At 46.3% G+C, this 20,232-nt stretch overlaps 1 protein-coding gene across 1 annotated transcript; it reads left to right on the top strand.

The window, feature by feature from the left end:
* The first annotated feature begins 235 nt into the window (after positions 1–235).
* Positions 236–19,919, top strand: GSG1L2 (GSG1 like 2). Its single transcript, XM_002800288.4, has 5 exons — positions 236–553; positions 10,118–10,165; positions 11,692–11,844; positions 13,066–13,177; positions 18,341–19,919. The coding sequence occupies exons 1-5, from the start codon at positions 244–246 to the stop codon at positions 18,597–18,599; spliced, it is 882 nt and encodes a 293-aa protein (XP_002800334.3). The 5' UTR covers positions 236–243; the 3' UTR covers positions 18,600–19,919.
* The last annotated feature ends 313 nt before the right edge of the window (positions 19,920–20,232 follow it).

Raw genomic sequence — 20,232 nt, 5'->3', positions numbered from 1 at the left:
CAAAAAACAATGCCCTCCTGCACACCTACCTCCTGGGGAGAATGGCAGGGCCAGCACCCTTGACAGGAACGTGCCCCGGCTCTGTGCCTCTGGATGTGGTGTGGCAGCACATGCAACTCCCCAGGGGGACATGAGAGGAGGCTGTGTGAGGATGCCAGATGGCAGAGCTGAGGGGTAGGTACTGTGACGAGGCGGGAGGAGAGGGCCTCACAGCTCATCCTGCCCCACACACCTCACTCAGCCATGGACAGGACCAGGCAGCAGCAGGCACTGCTCCTCCTCCCCATCTGCCTCGCCTTCGCCTTCTCCCTCACGGCCGTGGTCAGCAGCCACTGGTGTGAGGGGATCCGGCGGGTGGTGAAGCCGCTGTGCCAGGACCAGCCAGGAGGGCAGCACTGCATTCACTTCAAACCGGACAACAGCAGCAATGGCAGGATGGACAACGACAGCCAGGCTGTCCTGTACATTTGGGAGCTGGGCGATGACAAGTTCATTCAGCGTGGGTTCCATGTGGGGCTCTGGCAGTCCTGCGAGGAGAGCCTCAATGGTGAAGGTGAGCAAAGCCTGTAGATTCTGGGGGTGACAGGTACAGGATGGGGCCGGGGCTCTGGAGCCAGGCTGTCTGGGTTTGAATCCTGCAGATTCTGGGGGTGACAGGTGTGGGATGGTGCAGGGGCTCTGAAGCCAGGCTGTCTGGGTTTAAATCCTGCATCTCCACTGACTGTCTAGGTATCCTTGAGTAAGTCCCTTCACCTCTCTGAGCCTTGGTTTTCTCATCTATAAAATGGGAATAATAGCAGTACTTACCTCCAAGAGTGATTGCAAAGATGAAATGACCAGATTCACATACGGTGCTTGCAATAGGGCCTGGCACATTCCAAGTGTTTATTAAAATTAGCTTTTCTTATTTGCTCTTGTCACCCAATCCCTGGTATTTAAAATTATTTGGGAATGAAAGGTGGCCCTGACCCAACTCAAAGGTGCATCCCTGTTATTTCTCCTGCACTTGGAATGATCTTGGAGTAAATCTTTAAAAAAAGAAGAGCGTTTCTACCTCTCCAAGAATTCAGGAGGGAGGAATTTGACTCTTCTATATTAGGCAGCCTGGCTGTAAACCCATGCTCAGGGACAGAATACTCCCCACTTTCTGCTTGGGAAGCAAAACCTCCAAGGCAGAAACAGGAGGAATCCTCCTCCCATCCCCATTTCTCTCCTGACCTCAGCTTATTACAGTAAATTTCTTGTGCAGCTTTGTACTTTTCCTGGAGTTTCTAATTGCCTTTTTTTTTCCCACTCTCATAGCATTTGTTTTTTATTCCTGAGGCCTAAGTAAAAGGCAACAAGAATGAACCCCCTGAGGCCCAGCATGGTGGCTCATTCCTGTAATCCTAGCACTTTGGGAAGCTGAGACAGGAGAATTGCTTGAGACCAGGAGTTAGAGAACAGCCTGGCAACGTAGGCAACATAGTGAGACCTCTCTTTACAAAAGTTTTTTTAAAAAAAAAATTAGCTGGGTATGGTGGGGTGTGCCTGTGGTCCCAGCTATTCTGGAAGAATCTCTTGAGCCTAGGAGATTGAGGCTGCAGTGAGTCATGATCGTGTGACCGCACTCCAGCCTGAATGATAGAGCGAGACCCTGTCTCAAATTAAAAAAAAAAAAAAAAAAGAACACTCTTTTTTTTGTGTGTTTTTTGTATGTTCCTCCCCACCACCCTCTCTCCCCGCGGTGGCCACTGTGGGGCAGTCCCCAGCCTGACTGACCCTCCCATGTATCCAAATCAGTGCCTGTGTCTTGTGCTTTAACTGTGGTACAGACACTGCCATAGCGCCTGGAGCTAAGGCTATTTAGGGACCTTCCCAGTTCCTCTCTTCTCAGGGAGTGCTATCTTCCTATGAGTCTCTTCTCTACCTTCATGGACAGATGCAAAAGTCTCAGGACCTTGCGTCCTGGAGGATTTCCAAGACAGTTCCAGAATTTTGGTGTGGAAACTGTATTCACCATACTTATAGGCAAATCACTTGGGAAATTCCACCTCCATTCCAAGCTCTCGTATGAAGACTGCCTATAGTACTTCTGTTTCCACAGCTCTATATAGGCGTCACACCAGTTATCAAATGTATCACCCAAGGAGATTGTAAAAGAAATATCCAGGTGCCCAGTCCTGGAGGTTCTAATTTAAGAGAACCGGGGTGGAGTCTAGAGGTCTGTATTCTTTATTTTATTTTATTTTATTTTATTTATTTTGAGACAGAATTTCCCTCTTGTTGCCCAGGCTGGATTGCAACGGCACAATCTCAGCTCACTGCAACCTCCACCTCCCAGGTTTTAAGCGATTATCCTGCCTCAACTTCCCCAGTAGCTGAGATTACAGGCATGAGTCACTGTGCCCGGCCAAAACTTTTTTTTAAAGAAAAAGAATAATACAGGCTAGGCGTGGTGGCTCACGCCTATAATCCCAGCACTTTGGAAAGCTGAGGCGGGCGGATCACCTGAGGTCAGGAGCTGGAGACCAGTCAACATGGTGAAACTCCATCTCTGCTAAAAATACAAAAAATAGCTGGGTGTAGTGATGCGTGCCTGTAATCCCAGCTACTAGGGAGGCTGAGGCGGGAGAATCGCCTGAGCCCGGGAGGCAGAGGTTGCAGTGAGCCGAGACTGCACCATTGCACTCCAGCTTGGGCAACAAGAGCTTGGTGTGTGTAACTCAGCGTGTGTGTGATGGTGGTGGTGGTGGTGGTGGTGGTGGTGGCAGTGGTGGTGGCAGTGGTGGTGGTAGTGGTGGCATCTTCTCAGCCTAAAACGAGCTGAAAGCAGGAGTAAGAGATATGTGAGGCTGTTTCAGTTTCCTTCCTCTAGAGGAAGTCTGCTTGGCACTTCTGCAAACCCAGAGTGTTTACTTCACACACACACACACACACAGACACATGCACACACACAGATACACACACGCACACACACACAGACACACACACACACAGACATGCACACACACGCACACACAGACACACACGCACACACACAGAGACACACACACACACAGAGACACACACGCACGTGCACATTTTCCTGGATCACACACACCACTGAAGGGTTTTTCCTATATTGTCAGGAGCACACACTGAATCTAAAGAGGGTTAGCGTTCTCCGTGATTCATGGACAACAGTAAGCGGAAATAAAGGATGCATTTCTTGACTTCTGTCTTCATCCATTCTCTGTTGCTTAGAACAGAATACCAGAAACTAGGTAATTTATAAAGAAAAGAAATGTATTACTTAGAATTCCGGAGGCTGGGAAATCCACGGTCAAGGGAGCACATCTGGTGAGAGAGCCTTCTTGCTGGGGAGGACTCTTCGCAGAGACCCAGGGAGGTGCAGGGCAGCCCATGGCGAGGGTGCTGAGTGTGCTAACATTCTCGCTCGGCCCTCTCCTCCTCTTCTTACAAAGCCACTAGTCCCACTTCTCATGAGAACCCATTAATTCATGAATGGATTAATCCATTCGCGTGAGCACAGCCCTCATGACCCAAGCAGCTCTTAAGGCTCCCACCTCTCAATACTGCTACACCAGGGGTGAAATTTCAACATGAGTTTGGGAGGGGACATTCAAACCACAGCAACTTCTTTCTGACTTACATGTGACTATACTCTTGCATCAGGACAGAAAGAGCTCTTTATAAGTATCTCAGCGGATGTCCTCAAAGATTACTCCACAGAGATGCCTTTTGAGATGCTCCTTGTGAAAGTAAACAAAAAGCGTCTGGAAGTCCAACAAATTGGAAAAGATTCCACATTACATTACATTTTCTTCTTGAAAATTCACGACACACATTAGCACATCAAAATCTCTGAGAAGTCCCCCGACACAGAAACTTGTTTAACGTTACATATTCCAGTGTTTCCCCAAATTTATGGTGCATAGAAGAGGTTTTTTATGTTTAATAAGGATTAATATTCTACAAGACGATTGTTCGGTGGAACGCACTTTGGGAAAGGCTGACCTGGAACAATAGAGCCATTTTACAGATGAGAAGACTGAGTTCTAGAGATGTGAGTGACCCATGACCCACGGAAGAGTGCACAGGTAGGAGCTGAAGGAGCTGGGCTTGGAACTCAAATTGCATAACACTTAGCCTTGACTTTGCCTGTTACCCCACAATGCACACACCTTAACTGAAGGGCAACAACTCTTATAATTATTGATGAATAATGTTGTGCCCACCAATTAAAAAAAAAATCTCTACTCAATCACCAAGGCACACGTTTACCTATGTAACAAACCTGCACATCCTGCCTATGTGCCCCGGAACTTAAAAGCGGAAGGAAAACAAACACACACAAACACACAAAACACCTCTGCTCACATTTTACGTATTTCTTGATATACTAAGGTCATCCAGGTACACCTGGGTCTCTAAATATTGTCATCACTTTATTAAGAAGGAAGAAAGAAGGACATCTTCCCCCGATCATCTCCGCCACTCCTACTTATTTTTCTAAAGCAAAAAAGTTTGGAATGAATTAATAATTAATTATTTTTAGTCCATAATGAATAAAGTAATACCAAACATGTTAGAGGACAAAACAAAAGCTACACATCAAGGAGTTACAAACTCAAATGTTTATAGGAGTTCCTAGCAAAAGTGCATGGAGCTGGGCTACGGGAATGCCGGTGACCTTGAACCTCCGTACCTCAGCTAAGCAGCAGCCTCGCGCTCCCATCAGCTTCATGCTCGTGTGCACTTGTAAGCCCGCTACGGTGTTATCAGATGCTCTGATTCTTCAAGGGAGGCAAGATGTTTGGATTTCTTTGACCAATTTCTGAATTTTAAAATATCTTTAAAATATGGCATGAGCCAAAAAAATTATGTGTGCTGCACAGTGTGGCTGGGGCTCCCAACTGGTGACTACAGCACAAAGGCATCTGCCATTTAGTCTGATTTGTCGCAGTACTTAGGAGATTTGGGGCATAAGAAAGAAAAGGGCTCAAACTGGAGGGAAACGGGCTGGAGCCCAAACAGTCCTTTGGAGAGAGGGTCAGGAGGGGTGAGGAGAGCAGAGCTCCAATCCTGGGAGGATGTGCCTCGGCCCTAAACAAGTCCAGGAAAGCGGTTTCTGGGCGTCTGACTGCCCCAGCTCTGCTGCCCCGTGGGGTCTCCCTGTGTGTTTTCCTTCTGAATGGGCTCTGTGTCCCTAAAAGTTGACCCTCCAGGAAGCCCTTACCTGGAGTGCTTTTTTTTTTGTTTTTGTTTGTTTGTCTGTTTGTTTGTTTGTTACGGAGTCTCACTCTGTCGCCCAGGCTGGAGTGCAGTGGCAGCGCGATCTCTGCTCACTGCAACCTCCTCCTCCCAGTTTCAAGCAATTCTCCTGCCTCAGCCTCCTGAGTAGCTGGGATTACAGGCGCCCGCCACCACATCCAGCTATTTTTTTTTTTTTTTTTTGTATTTTTAGTAGAGACGGGGTCTCACCATGTTGGCCAGGATGGTGTCATTCTCCTGACCTCGTGATCCACCCACCTCGGCCTCCCAAAGTGCTGGGATTACAGACGTGAGCCACTGCGTCCGGCCACCTGAAGTGCCATTTTAAGACCTCCTCTGCCCAAGCCACCCCCAAGAACTCTATCCTTTCTCCCCAGTGCCTAGAATGTCTTTAAAGGGAACCCACACCTTTGATCCCACACTCTGAAATGAAAATTTGCGGCAAACATTCCTGGCCCAGGCGGTACTTACATGAAATGTTCTTTTCCTTAGGCGAGTCTGTGCATCCACAAAATGCGTGGATTTTAGATTCTATGCTGTTCTGCTAAACTCAAAAAGTTCAGGGCAGAGGGACCCAGGCATCTCAGAAAGGACAGGGGCGGAGTGGGGGTCGGAGGAGAACACACTGACAGAGGATGTCAGAGTCAGGCACGGAGGGATTGGACACCACTTCCTCAGCTGGCTTGCTGTCCTGCTTGGCTGCTGAAGCACTCGAGCTATGTAACACCCGCCTCCCTCCCCGGCTTCATGGGATTTATACAGATTTTTTCTTTTAATCCTGGTGGCTTTATTCAAAAGGAACACCATTTCTGAGGATTCGTATTCATCAAAGGGGTCACTAGGCTCTGACTCTGGGCCCAAGCTAAACTCACCCGTCTAAGCTATTCTGAATTCTCTTAATCTCCTTGGCTGGCCTCCACCTTCTCTTTGCCCAGCCCTTGCTCTGTGCTGGCCTCATCTCTATTCCTGGTGGGAAAGGCAGTTCTCTTTAAAGGACAAGTTAGACCTTCACTCCTCGGTGCATTAGGTAGAAAGACAAGAAACGATTCAGTAAAGGCCTCTGAGGTCTTAGGTGAGAAACTCCGGTTTTTTATTCTTGACTCTACCAACTCGTGTGAGCCTGGTCTCCTCCAGGTCCATAAAATCGAGATCATTGTACTTGCCTTTATTAATAACCCAACACTCAAAACAGTGGAAAGGCCAGGCGCGGTGGCTCACGCTTGTAATCCCAGCACTTTGGGAAGCCAAGGCGGGCGGATCACGAGGTCAGGAGTTTGAGATCAGCCTGGTCAACATGGTGAAACTCTGTCTCTACTAAAAAACACAAAAAAGTAGCTGGGCATAGTGGCGGGTGCCTGTAATCCCAGCTACTCTGGAGGCTGAGGCAGGAGAATCGCTTGAACCCGGGAGGCAGAGGTTGCAGTGATATTGTGCCACTGCACTCCAGCCCTGGCAACAGAGTGGGACTCCGTCAATAAATAAATAAATAAATAAATAAATAAATAAATAAATAATAACTGTGGAATGCAGTTCACAAAATACTTTCACAAATTTCTCATCAGAGTCCTTTTATTAGACCCATTTTGCAGATGAGGAAAGTGAGGCTCAGAGAGGCCAGGAAACTTGCGATGATGACTGGCCGTGGCAGGACCATGCAGAGATGCCAGGCCTTGTGGATGTAAATGCCACACATTGCCTGTGGTATCCTTCTGCTGCCAACCTGCTGACCTGACTCGCCAGGGTATGGTTAGGACTGGATGAGGCGACGTGAAAGAAGGCTCTGCATCAGCCCCCAAGTTCTCCGAGAGAGAACGGGGTGTGAGGACTGAGGTGCTGCCAGTGCTTTGGGGACCTCCTTGGTATAACTGGGGAGGCTCAGATGAATTATTTCCTCGGTGACCATGGTACTGCTGCTGACATCAGAGAATCAACCAGGAGAAATGTCCAATCACGTTAATCCGAAGTGACTTAATTCTAATGTTGCGGACGCCACTGTGGCTGCCCATGGACTGACAGGTCCCTGATCCTGTTGCCGTCAACCCCAGGCTGTGTAAATATTCTCCCTCGGGGCCCCTGGGATGGACAATCATGTGACACACGAATCCTTGGCTGCACATTTGAGTCAGAAAGCGTCCCAGTGGAGAAGCTCCAGGAAATGGTTCCATCATCACCCCAACCTGGGTTTCTCTTCTCCCTATAGCTCAGCGGAGGGGCGGTGCGGGAGTGTGAAGGAATGAGGCCCATAGGTACTTGGAGTTTCACGAGGATGGGCACAGCAAATGTTAAGGTTTATAAGGATTAGACATGCACTGCCAGAAGGGTATGCTTGCACACATATCATCCTTCCCATGTGCTATGACTGGATATTTGTGTCCCCTCCCCAGGTTCATATGCTGAAACCCTAACCCCAGTGTAATGGTATTAGGAGGTGGGGGCCTTTGGGTGGTGATTAGGTCATGAGGGTGGAGCCCTCACGGATGGAGTTAGTGCCCTTATAAGAAGAGGCTAGAGAGCTAGCCAGATCTCTTTCCGCCATGCGAGGTTACTACAAGAAGCTGCCTGCTGACCAGGCATGGTGGCCCTTGCCTGTTATCCTAACACTTTGGGAGGCTGAGGTGGGCAAATTGCTTGAACCCAGGAGTTTGAGACCAGCCTTGGCTCAACATAGTGAGGCTCCATCTCTACCAAAAAAAAAAAAAAAAAATTAGCCAGGTATGGTGGCGTGCACCTCTAGTCTTAGCTACTTGGGAGGCTGAGATGGAAGGATCATTCAAGCCCAGGAGATTTTGGCTGCAGTGAGCCATGATCCATTGCATTCCAGCCTGGGTGACAGAGCAAGGCCCTGTCTCAAAAAATAAAAAAAAAATAAAAGAAGCTCTCTGCAACCTGGAAGAGGGCCCTCACCAGAACCCAACCATGCAGGCATCTCAGACTTCCAGGCTCCAGATCTGAAAAGCTGTTCCTGTTGTTGATAAACAACCCCGTCTATGGTAATTTGTTACAGGACTAAGACACTACCGGACCCTGAGGAGGTGGAAGGTGAATGCTGGGTGGTGCTGGGGAGGCAAAAAGATGGGCTCTGTGTTGGGAAGTCAGGTTGATGGAGAGAGGACATAAAAGCTAACAGGAGGAATTTAGACTTGATGCTAGGGGAAATAGGGGGCTATAGAGAGTTGTTGAACAGGAAAATTAAATTACTTGGGAGTTTCTCTCCTATGAAAGAAAAAAAAAATATTGAAGTCTACAGATGCTCCCTAAACTTCCTCTGTTTCTGGAATCTTCCAGCAATGGTAGCTTGCCCTTGGGGTTGCTTAGAGTCTGGAAATAAATAAATGGTTCATGCTAACCACCGCAAAAATACTCTAATAGAACTCATTTTATTCTAATAAGATTTAAATGCATGTGAACTGTGGTAGAAGCTTTCCTAAGTATGGTTTCATGTAATCTTCAAAGCAAGGCTAAAGTGGGGACTACTGGATCTATTCTGGTGATAAGAATGCCATTGCTTTGACGAGTCCATGGGAAATGCCTCATAGCTTTCACGCCGTGCTCTGCTTTAGCTCCCACCAGGGTCAGACTGGGGGCGGCTCCCTTGTCTCAGGCAACTTTGCACCCCCGGCACCTTTCCTTGATTGCATTAAGTCAGTGATGTAGCGGGACAGCACTGGGCCCGGGCTCTGCAGCCCTGAGATCTAACAAGGAAACTGCCTCTACCTGCGCTGTCTTGAGTTAGTCACTTTCCCTCAGAGGCCCTTGAATGCACTGCTCTAAACTGTGTGGGGATGAACCAGAGGATTTCCCAGGCTGCTCCCACTCAACAGTCCATGATTCTATTTTGGGCCGACGTGTTAGTAGAGAGAGTGCAGGACACTCAGCTGGAACAGGACCCCAGAGGGTGACTTGCCATGGTCTCAATCCTCCATCTGTCACCCCCCAAAACCAGAATTTGGTGACATCTTCACACCAAGTGGATATCCATGGACTTCGAATTTTAAAGGGAACTGCATACCTAAGGCTGTGACTCAAGATTTTTCACCTGATGTGTGCAACCTGACAGATGACACTCACATACAAATAATATTTGTCCTTCTGGAAAATATAAATGAGTCTGGTGGTGGGTTCTACCCAATGCCTGGTACATGCACAACGATTCCTCCCTTTCTTTCATAGTCAAGAAAGCATGAAGAAATGAAAGCAAATGCGTGACTCGCATGCTAAGAGTCTTAGTAACAGACATGGCTCTGAATCTGCTCTCACTCATTTAAAAATAAATTGTAAACTTTGATCATTTCCCTTCAACGAGAAGCCAATTATTTCAGATTCATATCATGATGAATGCTATTTCCAAAGCTGAGAACCCCTGGTGTAAGACTTGCAGTATTAGTCCAGAGAGGCTAGGTTAGGCTGCAATAACAAACAAACCCCCCAAATTCCAGTGCTTCAAACCAACACATTTATTTTTAGCTCATTCTGTATAGACTTTTCAGGTTGGCAAGGGGTCTGTCCCCATTGTAGCTATTCAGGCACCCAGACTGATGGAGACTCCCTCTTGACATGGGCCTCTGGGATCACAGAGCAAGGGAACAAGAACCAGGGGGAAATACATTGGCTCTTAAAGCTGCTCAGATCCATCTCGTTTTTGCTCCCAGTTCATTGGTCAAAGAGTGTTACGTGGCCAAGCCAGAGTCCAATAGGGCGGATTATATCATGCTCCCACACAGAGGCGCAGCTCATGTCCCTGACGTGAAGTAAAGCAGGCTGCACACTCCCCATTCCTCATCCAGTTAAAGGGCTGGAAATACACCATTTGCCCCCTGGTTGTGAAGGGTAACCCACTTCTGGATGCATTTTTATCTTTCAGATGAAAAGTGTAGGAGTTTCCAGAGCGTAGTGCCAGCTGAAGAACAAGGTAAATACCTTACTCACACTCTGCCCACCAGCGCTCCTCATAGCTTAGACTGTTTTTATAGTTTTATTGGGCATAGGGGAAATGATGAGGGAGTCATTGATGATTTTTCCATGAAGTCAAGTCCAAAAGGTAGAACCACAGGCTCTCTTCCTGTGCCCTATAACCAGTGGTGTGCTGGCAAATGTTTAACACCCTACTTTGTAGCGTAAGTGGAAGCCCTGATTGGCAGCACTGGCCATGTTCCATGGTGTAAATATTCCCACCACAGCCAATGTCAATTGCAAGATGAACACAGCTCTCAGTTGCAAGATGAACGCAGAGCTGTGAGATGTGCTTCAGCACACCACTGCCTAGAGCAGTTTTTCTTCTCTCTAAAGCTCCCTAACACTCAGTATCTTTGTAATTACTTTCTTAGTGTCTGTTCTCCCAGCTGGAGTAGAGGTTTTGTGAAGGTATGGATCACGTCTATTCATTGCTGTGTCTTCATTACCTAACTTGCCTTAGCGGAGTCCTTTCGCAAAGATGAGTTTCCCTTTCTGTCCCCTTTCTCCACTGCCCTCCACTGCCAGTAGAGTTCCTTGAAGCCACAGGTGGGATCCTCTCCAGAAGGTAAATAAGTGACTTCCACAGAAACAAATGAGGTTCTGGTACCTGCAGGCAGGGCTCTCCAACTCACAGACCCTCCGCCCCGATGTTTGTACATCTTTTTCTTGCAAAAGGCAAAGATGATATCTCCTGGTAAAATCAAAACATCATGGTGAGAGGTGAGGCTAGCTGGACTTGCTGGGTCTAGTGGGGACTTGGGGAACTTTTCTGTCGTACAAGAGGTTTGTAAAACACACCAATCAGCGTTCTGTAAAACGCACCAGTCAGTGCTCTGTAAAATGCACCAATCAGCAGAATTCTAAAAGTAGCCAATCGCGGGGAGGATTGAAAAAAGGGCACTCTGATAGGACAGAAATGGAACATGGGTGGGGCCAATAAGGGAATAAAAAAGCTGGCCACCCCAGCAGGCAGCGGCTACCTTCTCGGGTCCGCTTCCACTCTCTGGAAGGTTTGTGTTTTCACTCTTCACAATAAACCTTGCTACCTCTCACTCTTTGGGTCTGTGCCACCTTTAAGAGCTGTAACACTCACTGCGAAAGTCCATGTCTTCATTCTTTAAGTCAGTGAGACCATGAACCCACAGGCAGGAACCAACTCCAGACACAATGGTAGTTTTTGAGCCAGGGCATGGAGACCCGCAGCACCACTCATGCCCTCACAGCAGGGTTTTGCTTAGTGTCCCCCACTCCACCCCCCTCCACTCACCTATGGGCAATCCCTACAACTGTCTCTTTCAGCCCTGAGGAGTGCCTTTCCATTGCCAGCTTTCTAAGATTCAGCAGAGAGGCATCTGTGATTTTCACTCCAGCCTGTCTGTTTTTCATGTTTTGTTTAGAAATGAGCTAAATCAAAGGACTGAACATTTTAGTACTTGTGAATTAGAAATGCCCAGCGTTTCCAACATCCCTTTTCTTTGGCAGGTGTTTTGTGGCTGTCCATCGGGGGCGAGGTCCTGGATATTGTTCTGATACTGACAAGCGCCATCCTCCTGGGCTCCAGAATGAGTTGTCGCAGCCCTGGGTTCGACTGGCTCAGGGTGGATGCCTTGGTAGCCATCTTCATGGTACTGGCAGGTACTTTCCAACGGCATCCTTGGAACAGGCTGCCCCAGAGGGAAAGCAGAGCGCCAGGCTGGACATGCTCATTGCCATAGAACAGGCTGGCTCTTTCCCATCAATGGCCATTTGAGCAGGGCAGGTGGTCCGCTGGATCAGTCACCAATGAATTCCATTGGATGGAGACAAGATTCCTAGGGTGACAGATGAAAAGGGGCTAGGCACAGATGGAAAGTGAAATTTATCTGTGTATCTTTATCACAACCAGGGAAGAGGGTGCCCTGGCTCTGACAGCTGACATCACTTCACTGAAAACAGTGCGTAGGCATGAGTCTGTGGAGGGATCCTGCCCAGGTGCAGACATCTCCTTAATGGTTGTATGACCTCAGGCAAGTTACTTAACTTCTCTAAGACAGAACACTATAATGTATCTCAAAACACTTTGGCAATGACTAAGTAAGAGTGCACCTAGTATAGAAAAAGTACTCAATAGATGATAGTTAAAAAAAAAAGTATCCACATTTGGTATAAATATTCCATTAAAATAAATAACTCCTTTTTTTTTAGTTCTACTTCTGTGTTCTCCAAGCAACTTTTAAAGCCACTTAGTTGGGTCTCCTAAGACGGCCTTTCCAGGGAGAAAGAACCCTGAATGAATGACTTCCTTTAGTCCTCAAACTGGATACGAAAAGTTACTCAAGTTAATCATGTAGCAGGCCAATTTGTACATCGTTGTTGTGCTTGATAAGTGTAATGCATCTTTCCTAAGTCCTTTTTTTAAATGTCCCTTTTCATTATTTTATTTTACTTATTTATTTATTTTGGGATGAGGTCCCCCCACGGAGGTTTCAAACCCCTAAGCTTAAGCAATCGTCCCTCCTCAGCCTCCCGAGTACCTGCGATTACAGGTGCATGCCACCGTGCCCACCTCCCTCAAGTCTTATCCTCAGCGAATGGGATGATAAAATCCAATTTCTGATCTTCTTAGGAAGGAACCAGGCCATAGAGACTCCTGCCCAGGTTCTGACAGGTCCTCCTCGATTGTGTGTTTCTGGATGTCTCTTCAGTTTCAATTGTGGGAAAGAGATGTCCAGCCGAATGTTTAAGGATGAATATATGCAGATACATCAAAAGGACTATATGAATGCTAGGAGAGCTCCTTATAGCCAAAACACGCAGCATAGAGTTCTTCCATCACGTGTGTTCTTAACTGTGGCTCACGGAGCTTTCCTTGTGCAGGGCTCCTAGGCATGGTGGCCCACATGATGTACACAACCATTTTTCAAATCACTGTGAACCTTGGACCAGAAGATTGGAAGCCTCAGACCTGGGACTATGGCTGGTCATATTGGTAAGTTGCTTGGTCATGGTGCTTAAGTCCTGGAGGGTCAGGAGAGATGCACATAAAGATGAACGTAAGGTTTTTTTGGTTGGTTGGTTGTTTGTTTTGAGACGGAGTCTTGCTCTGTCACTCAGGCTGGAGTGCAGTGGCACAGTCTTGACTCACTGCAAGCTCCGCCTCCCAGGTTCACGCCATTCTCCTGACTCAGCCTCCCGAGTAGCTAGGACTACAGGCGCCCGCCACCATGCCCTGCTATTTTTTTTTTTTTTTTGTATTTTTTAGTAGAGATAGGGTTTCACCGTGTTAGCCAGGATGGTCTCGATCTCCTGACCTTGTGATCCGCCTGCCTCAGCCTCCCAAAGTGCTGGGATTACAGGTGTGAGCCACCGCACCCGGCCAAACATAAGTTTTATAGGATGACCAACCTTGGTCATAGTGCTGGCATCTGCCGGTATGTGACTTTGGGTGAATTCTGTGACCCATCTGTAGCTAATTCCCTCATCTATAAAGTGAGGATACCTGCCTCAAACATTTGTATAGGGATTTAAAGAGATTATGTTTATAAAACTCTTTGCACCTAGTAAAGTCCCTGAGAAATGGAGACATTGTTGATGTTCAGTTCTTAAACATGGTGTGGGAGGAAGTGTCTTGATCTATAACTCCTAATAAATACTTCAACGGGGGGAGATCCAGCCCCTGTTTCTAACACAAAGACAAGGTCATGACATGGGAATTCTGTCTCTAATGGACTCGACCACATTATGCAAGGCCACAGGTGTTCTCTTTGATGTGGACCTCTGAAGCATATCGTATCTTAAAAATAGATGTACATAACTTACATTTTCATCTTATATAACAACCTCTTATGTTACTTTCCTCTTTGTAAAACGCATAACACGTTCAGGGCTCACTCCCTCATCCTACTATTCTCGGATTCAGTGAACGCATGTGTGTTACTGTGAGCCATATGCTTCATGAGTTGTTAGAGTCTGAACTTTTCTTAGTCTTCATCTTCCCAGTCTGAAGATGTTAATTTTTACAACTGTTTCTCTGGGCACCTGTCCCTCCACCTGTTTGTCACTTAGCTGCCCCCCTTTGAATTAGGGCTGTTGGTTCTGAGGGGCTATCACTGGCACCTTACACAGTTGAGAGTGTAGTTGCAGCAGAACTCAGATGAATCGTAGGTGGATTCTCAACTCTGGCCAATTTGTACTGCACTCCTTTTGCTATGGATAGAAGCAAATTCCAAACACTAAAGGAGCCCGAAGAATGGTCTGTTTGTTTCCAATATCATTTTGTTTTGTTTTTGCTTTCTATTACTTTCAATTACTTAATATTTAGCAAAAGAAGTATGTAAATGGTTGTTAAAAATCAAATAGCACTAAGAATAAAAATCGATCGATTCCATTCTCTCCCTGTGCCACCCTTCTGATACCCACCAAGTTCATTCTGTTTGCGCTTAGTAAACCAGTTACTGTGACGATGGATCTTACAAAAGATTTATTCACAGGGCAGATAAAACATTTATTCACAGGGCAGTCTGATAAGAAGGTGGGAGAACAGCTCTAAAATCCGCCTCCCTGAAGATAAGGCTTAGGGATATTTATGGGTTAAAGAAGCGGGGTGGTCTAAGGCAAAGAGGAAAGGTGATTGGCAGTGGGGAAAAATAAAGTTATTGGTGATCTGTGCAAGCATAGCCAGGGTTCATGGCTTTTCACAAGACGCGTGTTCAGGAAATGGTAGCATTAGCATGTTCCGAGGGTAGAGTTTTTGGCCTTCTGACATCAAAAGGCCACCTCTCAGGCACTTGTACAGGATCAGCTGAAGGATCGGTGGTCTCAACCAGTTTGAACTGGATAGGAGCTACCCCAAGTTCCTGAAAAACAAGCAACCATTACCATGGTGACATATACATCATAAATGTTATCTGTAAGGAAGCCAGTGAAGGTTAAGCTATAGAATTTAGTGGTGTGGCTTTTAGTTACATGGGGAGGAAAAAAAGCAAGCGACTGAAAGCAAGCAGGGCAGGTTAGGTTTGGTGGACCTAATCAGATTAGCTTCACAGTTTCACTTCCAACCCCCAAAGCCCTCAGACTTCCAGCCCTATTCCAGGCTGATTACTGTCTAGAGCTGTTATGAGACTTCCCTGCACCACTCCCTTATCTTTGAATGCTGTTTCTTAGGTCCCATTGCCTTATCTTATTTAGTTTACATCTACCTTTTCTGGGAGTACATCCTTCAGTAGCTTCCTAAGAAAGGATCCAATGAGAGATAAATTATTTTACTCCTTGCATGCCTGGAAATTCAATACTCCATATTTGATTGATCGTTTGGCACAGTGCAGAATTCTCTGTTGGAAATCATTTTCCCATAGAATTTTGATGGCCGTACTCCATTTTCTTCTAGCATTCATAGTTTCTGTCAAGAGTCCAGCACCATTCTGATTCATGTGCCTTTGTAGGTGGCCTGTTGTTTTCTTCTCTTTATGACCAATGTTCTGAAATGTCATGATGATATCCTTTGGTGAGGATTCTCTTTTCTCCACATTCATCCTTCACCTATGTGCTTGGGGTTGGGGCGGGGAGCCTTTAATCTGAATATTCGTGTCCTGGAATTATGGTGATTTTTGTATTTGTATTATTCCTTTGATTGTTTCCTTTCCTCAGTTTTTTGTTCTCCTTTTAGGAAACTCTTGTTAGTTAGATATTAGGTCTTTTGGGTTTATTATTCAAGGACCTTATTACTTTCTTTATATTTTGTTTCTCTTTTTATTATATTTTCTGAAAAATTTTCCCTACTTGTCTTCCAGCCTTTCTATTGAATTCTTATTTTGCACTAATTTTAATTTTCCAAGCTCTTCCTTGTTTTCTAGCTGTTCCTTTTTCATAATATCCTGATCTTGTTTTATTGATACAGCATCTTCTCTTCTCATGTTCCTCTGAGGATATTAACCAAAGGGTTTGTTTTTTGTTGCTGTTTTCTTTTGTTCCTTGTGTTATCTCTCTCCTTGAGAATTCTTTCTCCTCCCCACTTTGTTGTTGGACCTTTCCCCCAACGATGTGGGCATCCTTGATTGTCAAGGATAATTGGAAGCTCTGGAGCAGGGTTGGCATTTATCTACTGGTAGGCTCTTTTGTTGTTGTTGTTTTGGCATGTGATTGGGTATGGCACCATCTATTTAATCTTGGAATTCCACTCCACAAAAACACACACATATATCAGTTTGTAGAGGTTCCATCTGCAACCTGTCAGTGTCTTCAGAAGGGAATCATCCAATATCTGCAGGAAGTGGAGTGAACTCGTATGCCTGGCTGATCATTTCTGAGGTTAGGCATAGGAAAGGGCTGGACAGCTTCCCACTCCTGTGCAGATTTCCATACAATCCCATTTTCAGATCAGCCCCCTTCCTTGCCTTCCTTTGGACCTCCTGTCTCTGAATCTGGAGGCTTTCCTTCCATTCACCTTCTCCAGAGAATAAAACTTTGCTCTCCTGGGGGAAAGGGAGGTGGGGGAGAGTGTCTGTGGTAAGGAGGAGACTGGGGAAAAGGCCGGATTTTTTGTGCCGTATTTGTGCCTCAAGGTTCTGCACCTCTCAAGGATACAGCGGTGCTGATATAACAGGTATCCTTCTAGTCTTGTGGGTGGCCCTCATTGCAGACACTTTCTGTGTTGCATCTCTCACTCTATGAATTAGTCATCCCTCTCCCAGCCGTTTCCATCCTCTTGTGTCTTCTCTCCAATTCTCCTTGTCCTTGTCTGTTCACACTAGTACATATCCCTTTACTCTCATTTCAGTGGGGGTGTGGAGAGATGCAATGAGTTTCTGCCCTCATTTAAACCAAAATAATCACCTACTTAAAGAAAAGATGAAGCAAGGACAGGCTCACCCCAGAACCCTGACGTGTGTCCCTGGTTAACCGAGCCCACGGCATCAGGAGGCAGCAACGTCTCGCAAGTTGGCCAGCAGTACCCGGACTCACAGCGTTTGCAGCCGCATCCAGGATGTCCCACTTTCTAACTGGTGGTCGTGGACAAGTTGCTTAACTTCTCTGTGTCTCAGTTTCCTCATCTGTAAAATGGAGCTTATTACAGTGCCCCCATCGAGGGGTCGCTCTGAGGTGTTCAGTTAGATAACCTGGTACCCATCACGGCATCTGGCATACATACAAGACTGTTTATTATTGTTAATCTTACTGTTATCCATGGGGAAGTGTCTCTGGTTAGCCCTACATTTTGCTTTACTTCTCTAGGTTCTTTGTCCACCACACAGCCCTTCTCTTTATCTCATAATAATGCAAACATTTGAACACCCTTTGGTATAAAGTAGATGCTAATTACCACGTTCCCAACACAGTGCTGGGTTCTATGAAGGATGAAAAGTGTAGCCCATCATCTCAGTATGCAACGGGCTTACAGTCTGGATGGGGATATAAGAATAACGATGCTGGTTGAGCGCGGTGGCTCATGTCTGTCATCCCAGCACTGTGGGAGGCCAAGGCGGGCAGATCACCTGAGGTCGGGAGTTCAAGACCATCCTGGCCAACATGGTGAAACCCCGTCTCTACTAAAAATCCAAAAATTAGCCAGATGTGGTAGCACACGCCTGTAGTCCCAGCTACTTGGGAGGCTGAGGCAAGAGAATTGCTTGAACCGGGAGGCAGAGGTTACAATGAGCCAAGATCATGCCATTGCACTCCAGTGACAGAGACTCTGTCAAAAAAAAAAAAAAAAAAAAGACACCAATGCCGCTCTCCTGGGTTAGAACCAACAGCAACAATTTGTAAACTTCTATGCAGCAGATGCCATACTAAGTATTAATACGTCCCACGCATTCACTCATTGAATTCCTCACAGCCACCCTGGCGGCAGCATTGATATTATTCCAGTTTTGCAGATGAGGAAACTGATTCAAAGAGGTAAAGCAACCGGCTCAAGGTCACACAGTTAATACGAGGTGGGGCCACGGTGCAGAGCCAGCACACTGACTCCAGAATCCATTCTCTTAACCCTTGGGCTAAACAATACTTTGACTAGACTCTGGGATTTGTGATCCAAAATGCAGGTCCAAATTGAGTAGAATGAGGAGCTGTTTTTTTCTCCAGATTGACCCCCAGCAGGAAGTCCCGGAATCACAGCCCTCAGCCCTTTCCTAACAGTGCCTTCTGTTGACAGCCTCGCCTGGGGTTCTTTCGCCCTCTGCCTGGCTGTGTCGGTCACGGCCATGAGCAGGTTCACGGCAGCCCGCCTGGAATTCACCGAGAAGCAGCGGGCACAGAACGGCAGTCAGCACTCTCAACACAGCTTCCCGGAACCCGAAGCTTCAGAGAGCGTTTGGAAAACAGGAGCTGCTCCTCGCCCTGCTGGACAAGCCTTCAGGAATGTTTCTGGGCACCTCCCATCAGGCGCCCCAGGCAAGGTGTCCATATGCTAGCCAGTGTCCATGGCTGCCACATCTGCACAGGCAAACAAGCCAGGCGCTGACACTCACAATGTACACCCTGCCTCTGGGTTGGACTTCAGGAGACTGTTGTCCAGGGAAAGCTTCCATCCCCACCCCTCCACATTTCACCTTTTACTAAACACCTTTGGCTTCAGCCTTTGATTCCTGTTAAAATGCCAGTACCTTGAAGTGCGATATTGCTTACTGAAGATATCAACCATTGACACTCTAGTATAAAAGAGAGCTTATTAATGACAGTGAATTTGATAAGGATACCAAAGAAAGAGGGAGGGTGCCAGTACTAAGGGGAAGAGGAGTTGAAGAAAGGGGAAAGCAAGTCTTTTAAACTACAAGGGAGACAAAATGTGTTGCCTGCATAGGTTTGTTGACAGAAAAATCCAGAAAAATGTTTCCTCCTAGTTGACACACACAATAAAGTATGTGTGACTATTCATACTTTCTTTTTCATTTGAATCAAGAAGACAGAAATTTCAAAATGTTTCCTGTTATTTTTTAAAATATTTTTTCTTGGAAATTTTGTGTTTCTACTTATCGTAAAATCAGTTTGGAAGGACAGTCGAACGATAGAAATGAACACACAGTCAAATGGAATGACATCTTATCTTAGTTTAAGTGGAACACATGTTTGAATTGTTCTGCTTAAATTAAATCGCCAGCCACTTTTGCTTCTAAAAATAAACATTACCAAACATGCAGGTCTTGCTGGAGGCAGTGGTGGGCTGCAGGATTCCTAATCCGGTCAGCTGCAATATTGTGTCAATTCATCCCATGTCTAGCTACCATGTTATGCAGGCCACAGGTTGTTCCACACATAATTTGGTTTTCTGGGAAAAGAAAAGGGGGGGGTGGGCATAGTGGCTCATGCCTGTAATCCCAGCATTTTGTGAGACCAAGGTGGGCAGATCACTTGAGGTCAGGAGTTCGAGACCAGCCTGGCCAACATGGTGAAACCCTGTCTCTACTTAAAAACAAACAAACAAACAAACAAAAAACAGAAATAGCTGAGTATGGTGGCACATGTCTGTAATCCCAGCTACTCAAGAGCCTGAGGCAGGAGAATCACTTGAACCTGGGAGGTGGACGTTGCAGTGAGCAGAGATCACGCTACCGCACTCCAGCCTGGGCAATAGAGTGAGACCATGTCTCAGAAAGAAAAGAAAAGAAACGGACTACAAACTCTAACAACCTTCAATATGTCCTTGCTCAGATCCATTTTAAAAATGATATTCATATGTTTTGTAAACATATCATTTCTGGGAAAATTAAATCCAATAAAAATCTGTTTATGCTGAACTGTAGAACTTACACTGTCCTAAAATAAATGAAAAAAAAAAAAATCCAGCTACCTTTGTGTTTGGGGCTCAACGTGAGCACCTGCCTGACAAACGTTGGTTCTGTGGAATTTTGTGTTTCATTGCGCTAAGCATATATGAATACAATGGATTCTTGCTGGAATAAACCCAACCCAGAGAATGTCTGCTGGGGTTCCCTGGGCCATTTGCTCACCTACAGCAGGAGAGTTTATACCCACAAGCCTCTGCCCTTTGCAGTGTGCATGTACTTTCAGACGGTTTTTCGTCCCTCTGTATTCATGTAGGCAGGT

This window comes from Macaca mulatta, chromosome 16, assembly GCF_049350105.2.
Source record: "Macaca mulatta isolate MMU2019108-1 chromosome 16, T2T-MMU8v2.0, whole genome shotgun sequence".
Lineage (NCBI taxonomy): Eukaryota > Metazoa > Chordata > Mammalia > Primates > Cercopithecidae > Macaca > Macaca mulatta.
Note: the sequence above shows the minus strand (reverse complement) of the source record. Positions and strands in the feature narration are given on the sequence as shown.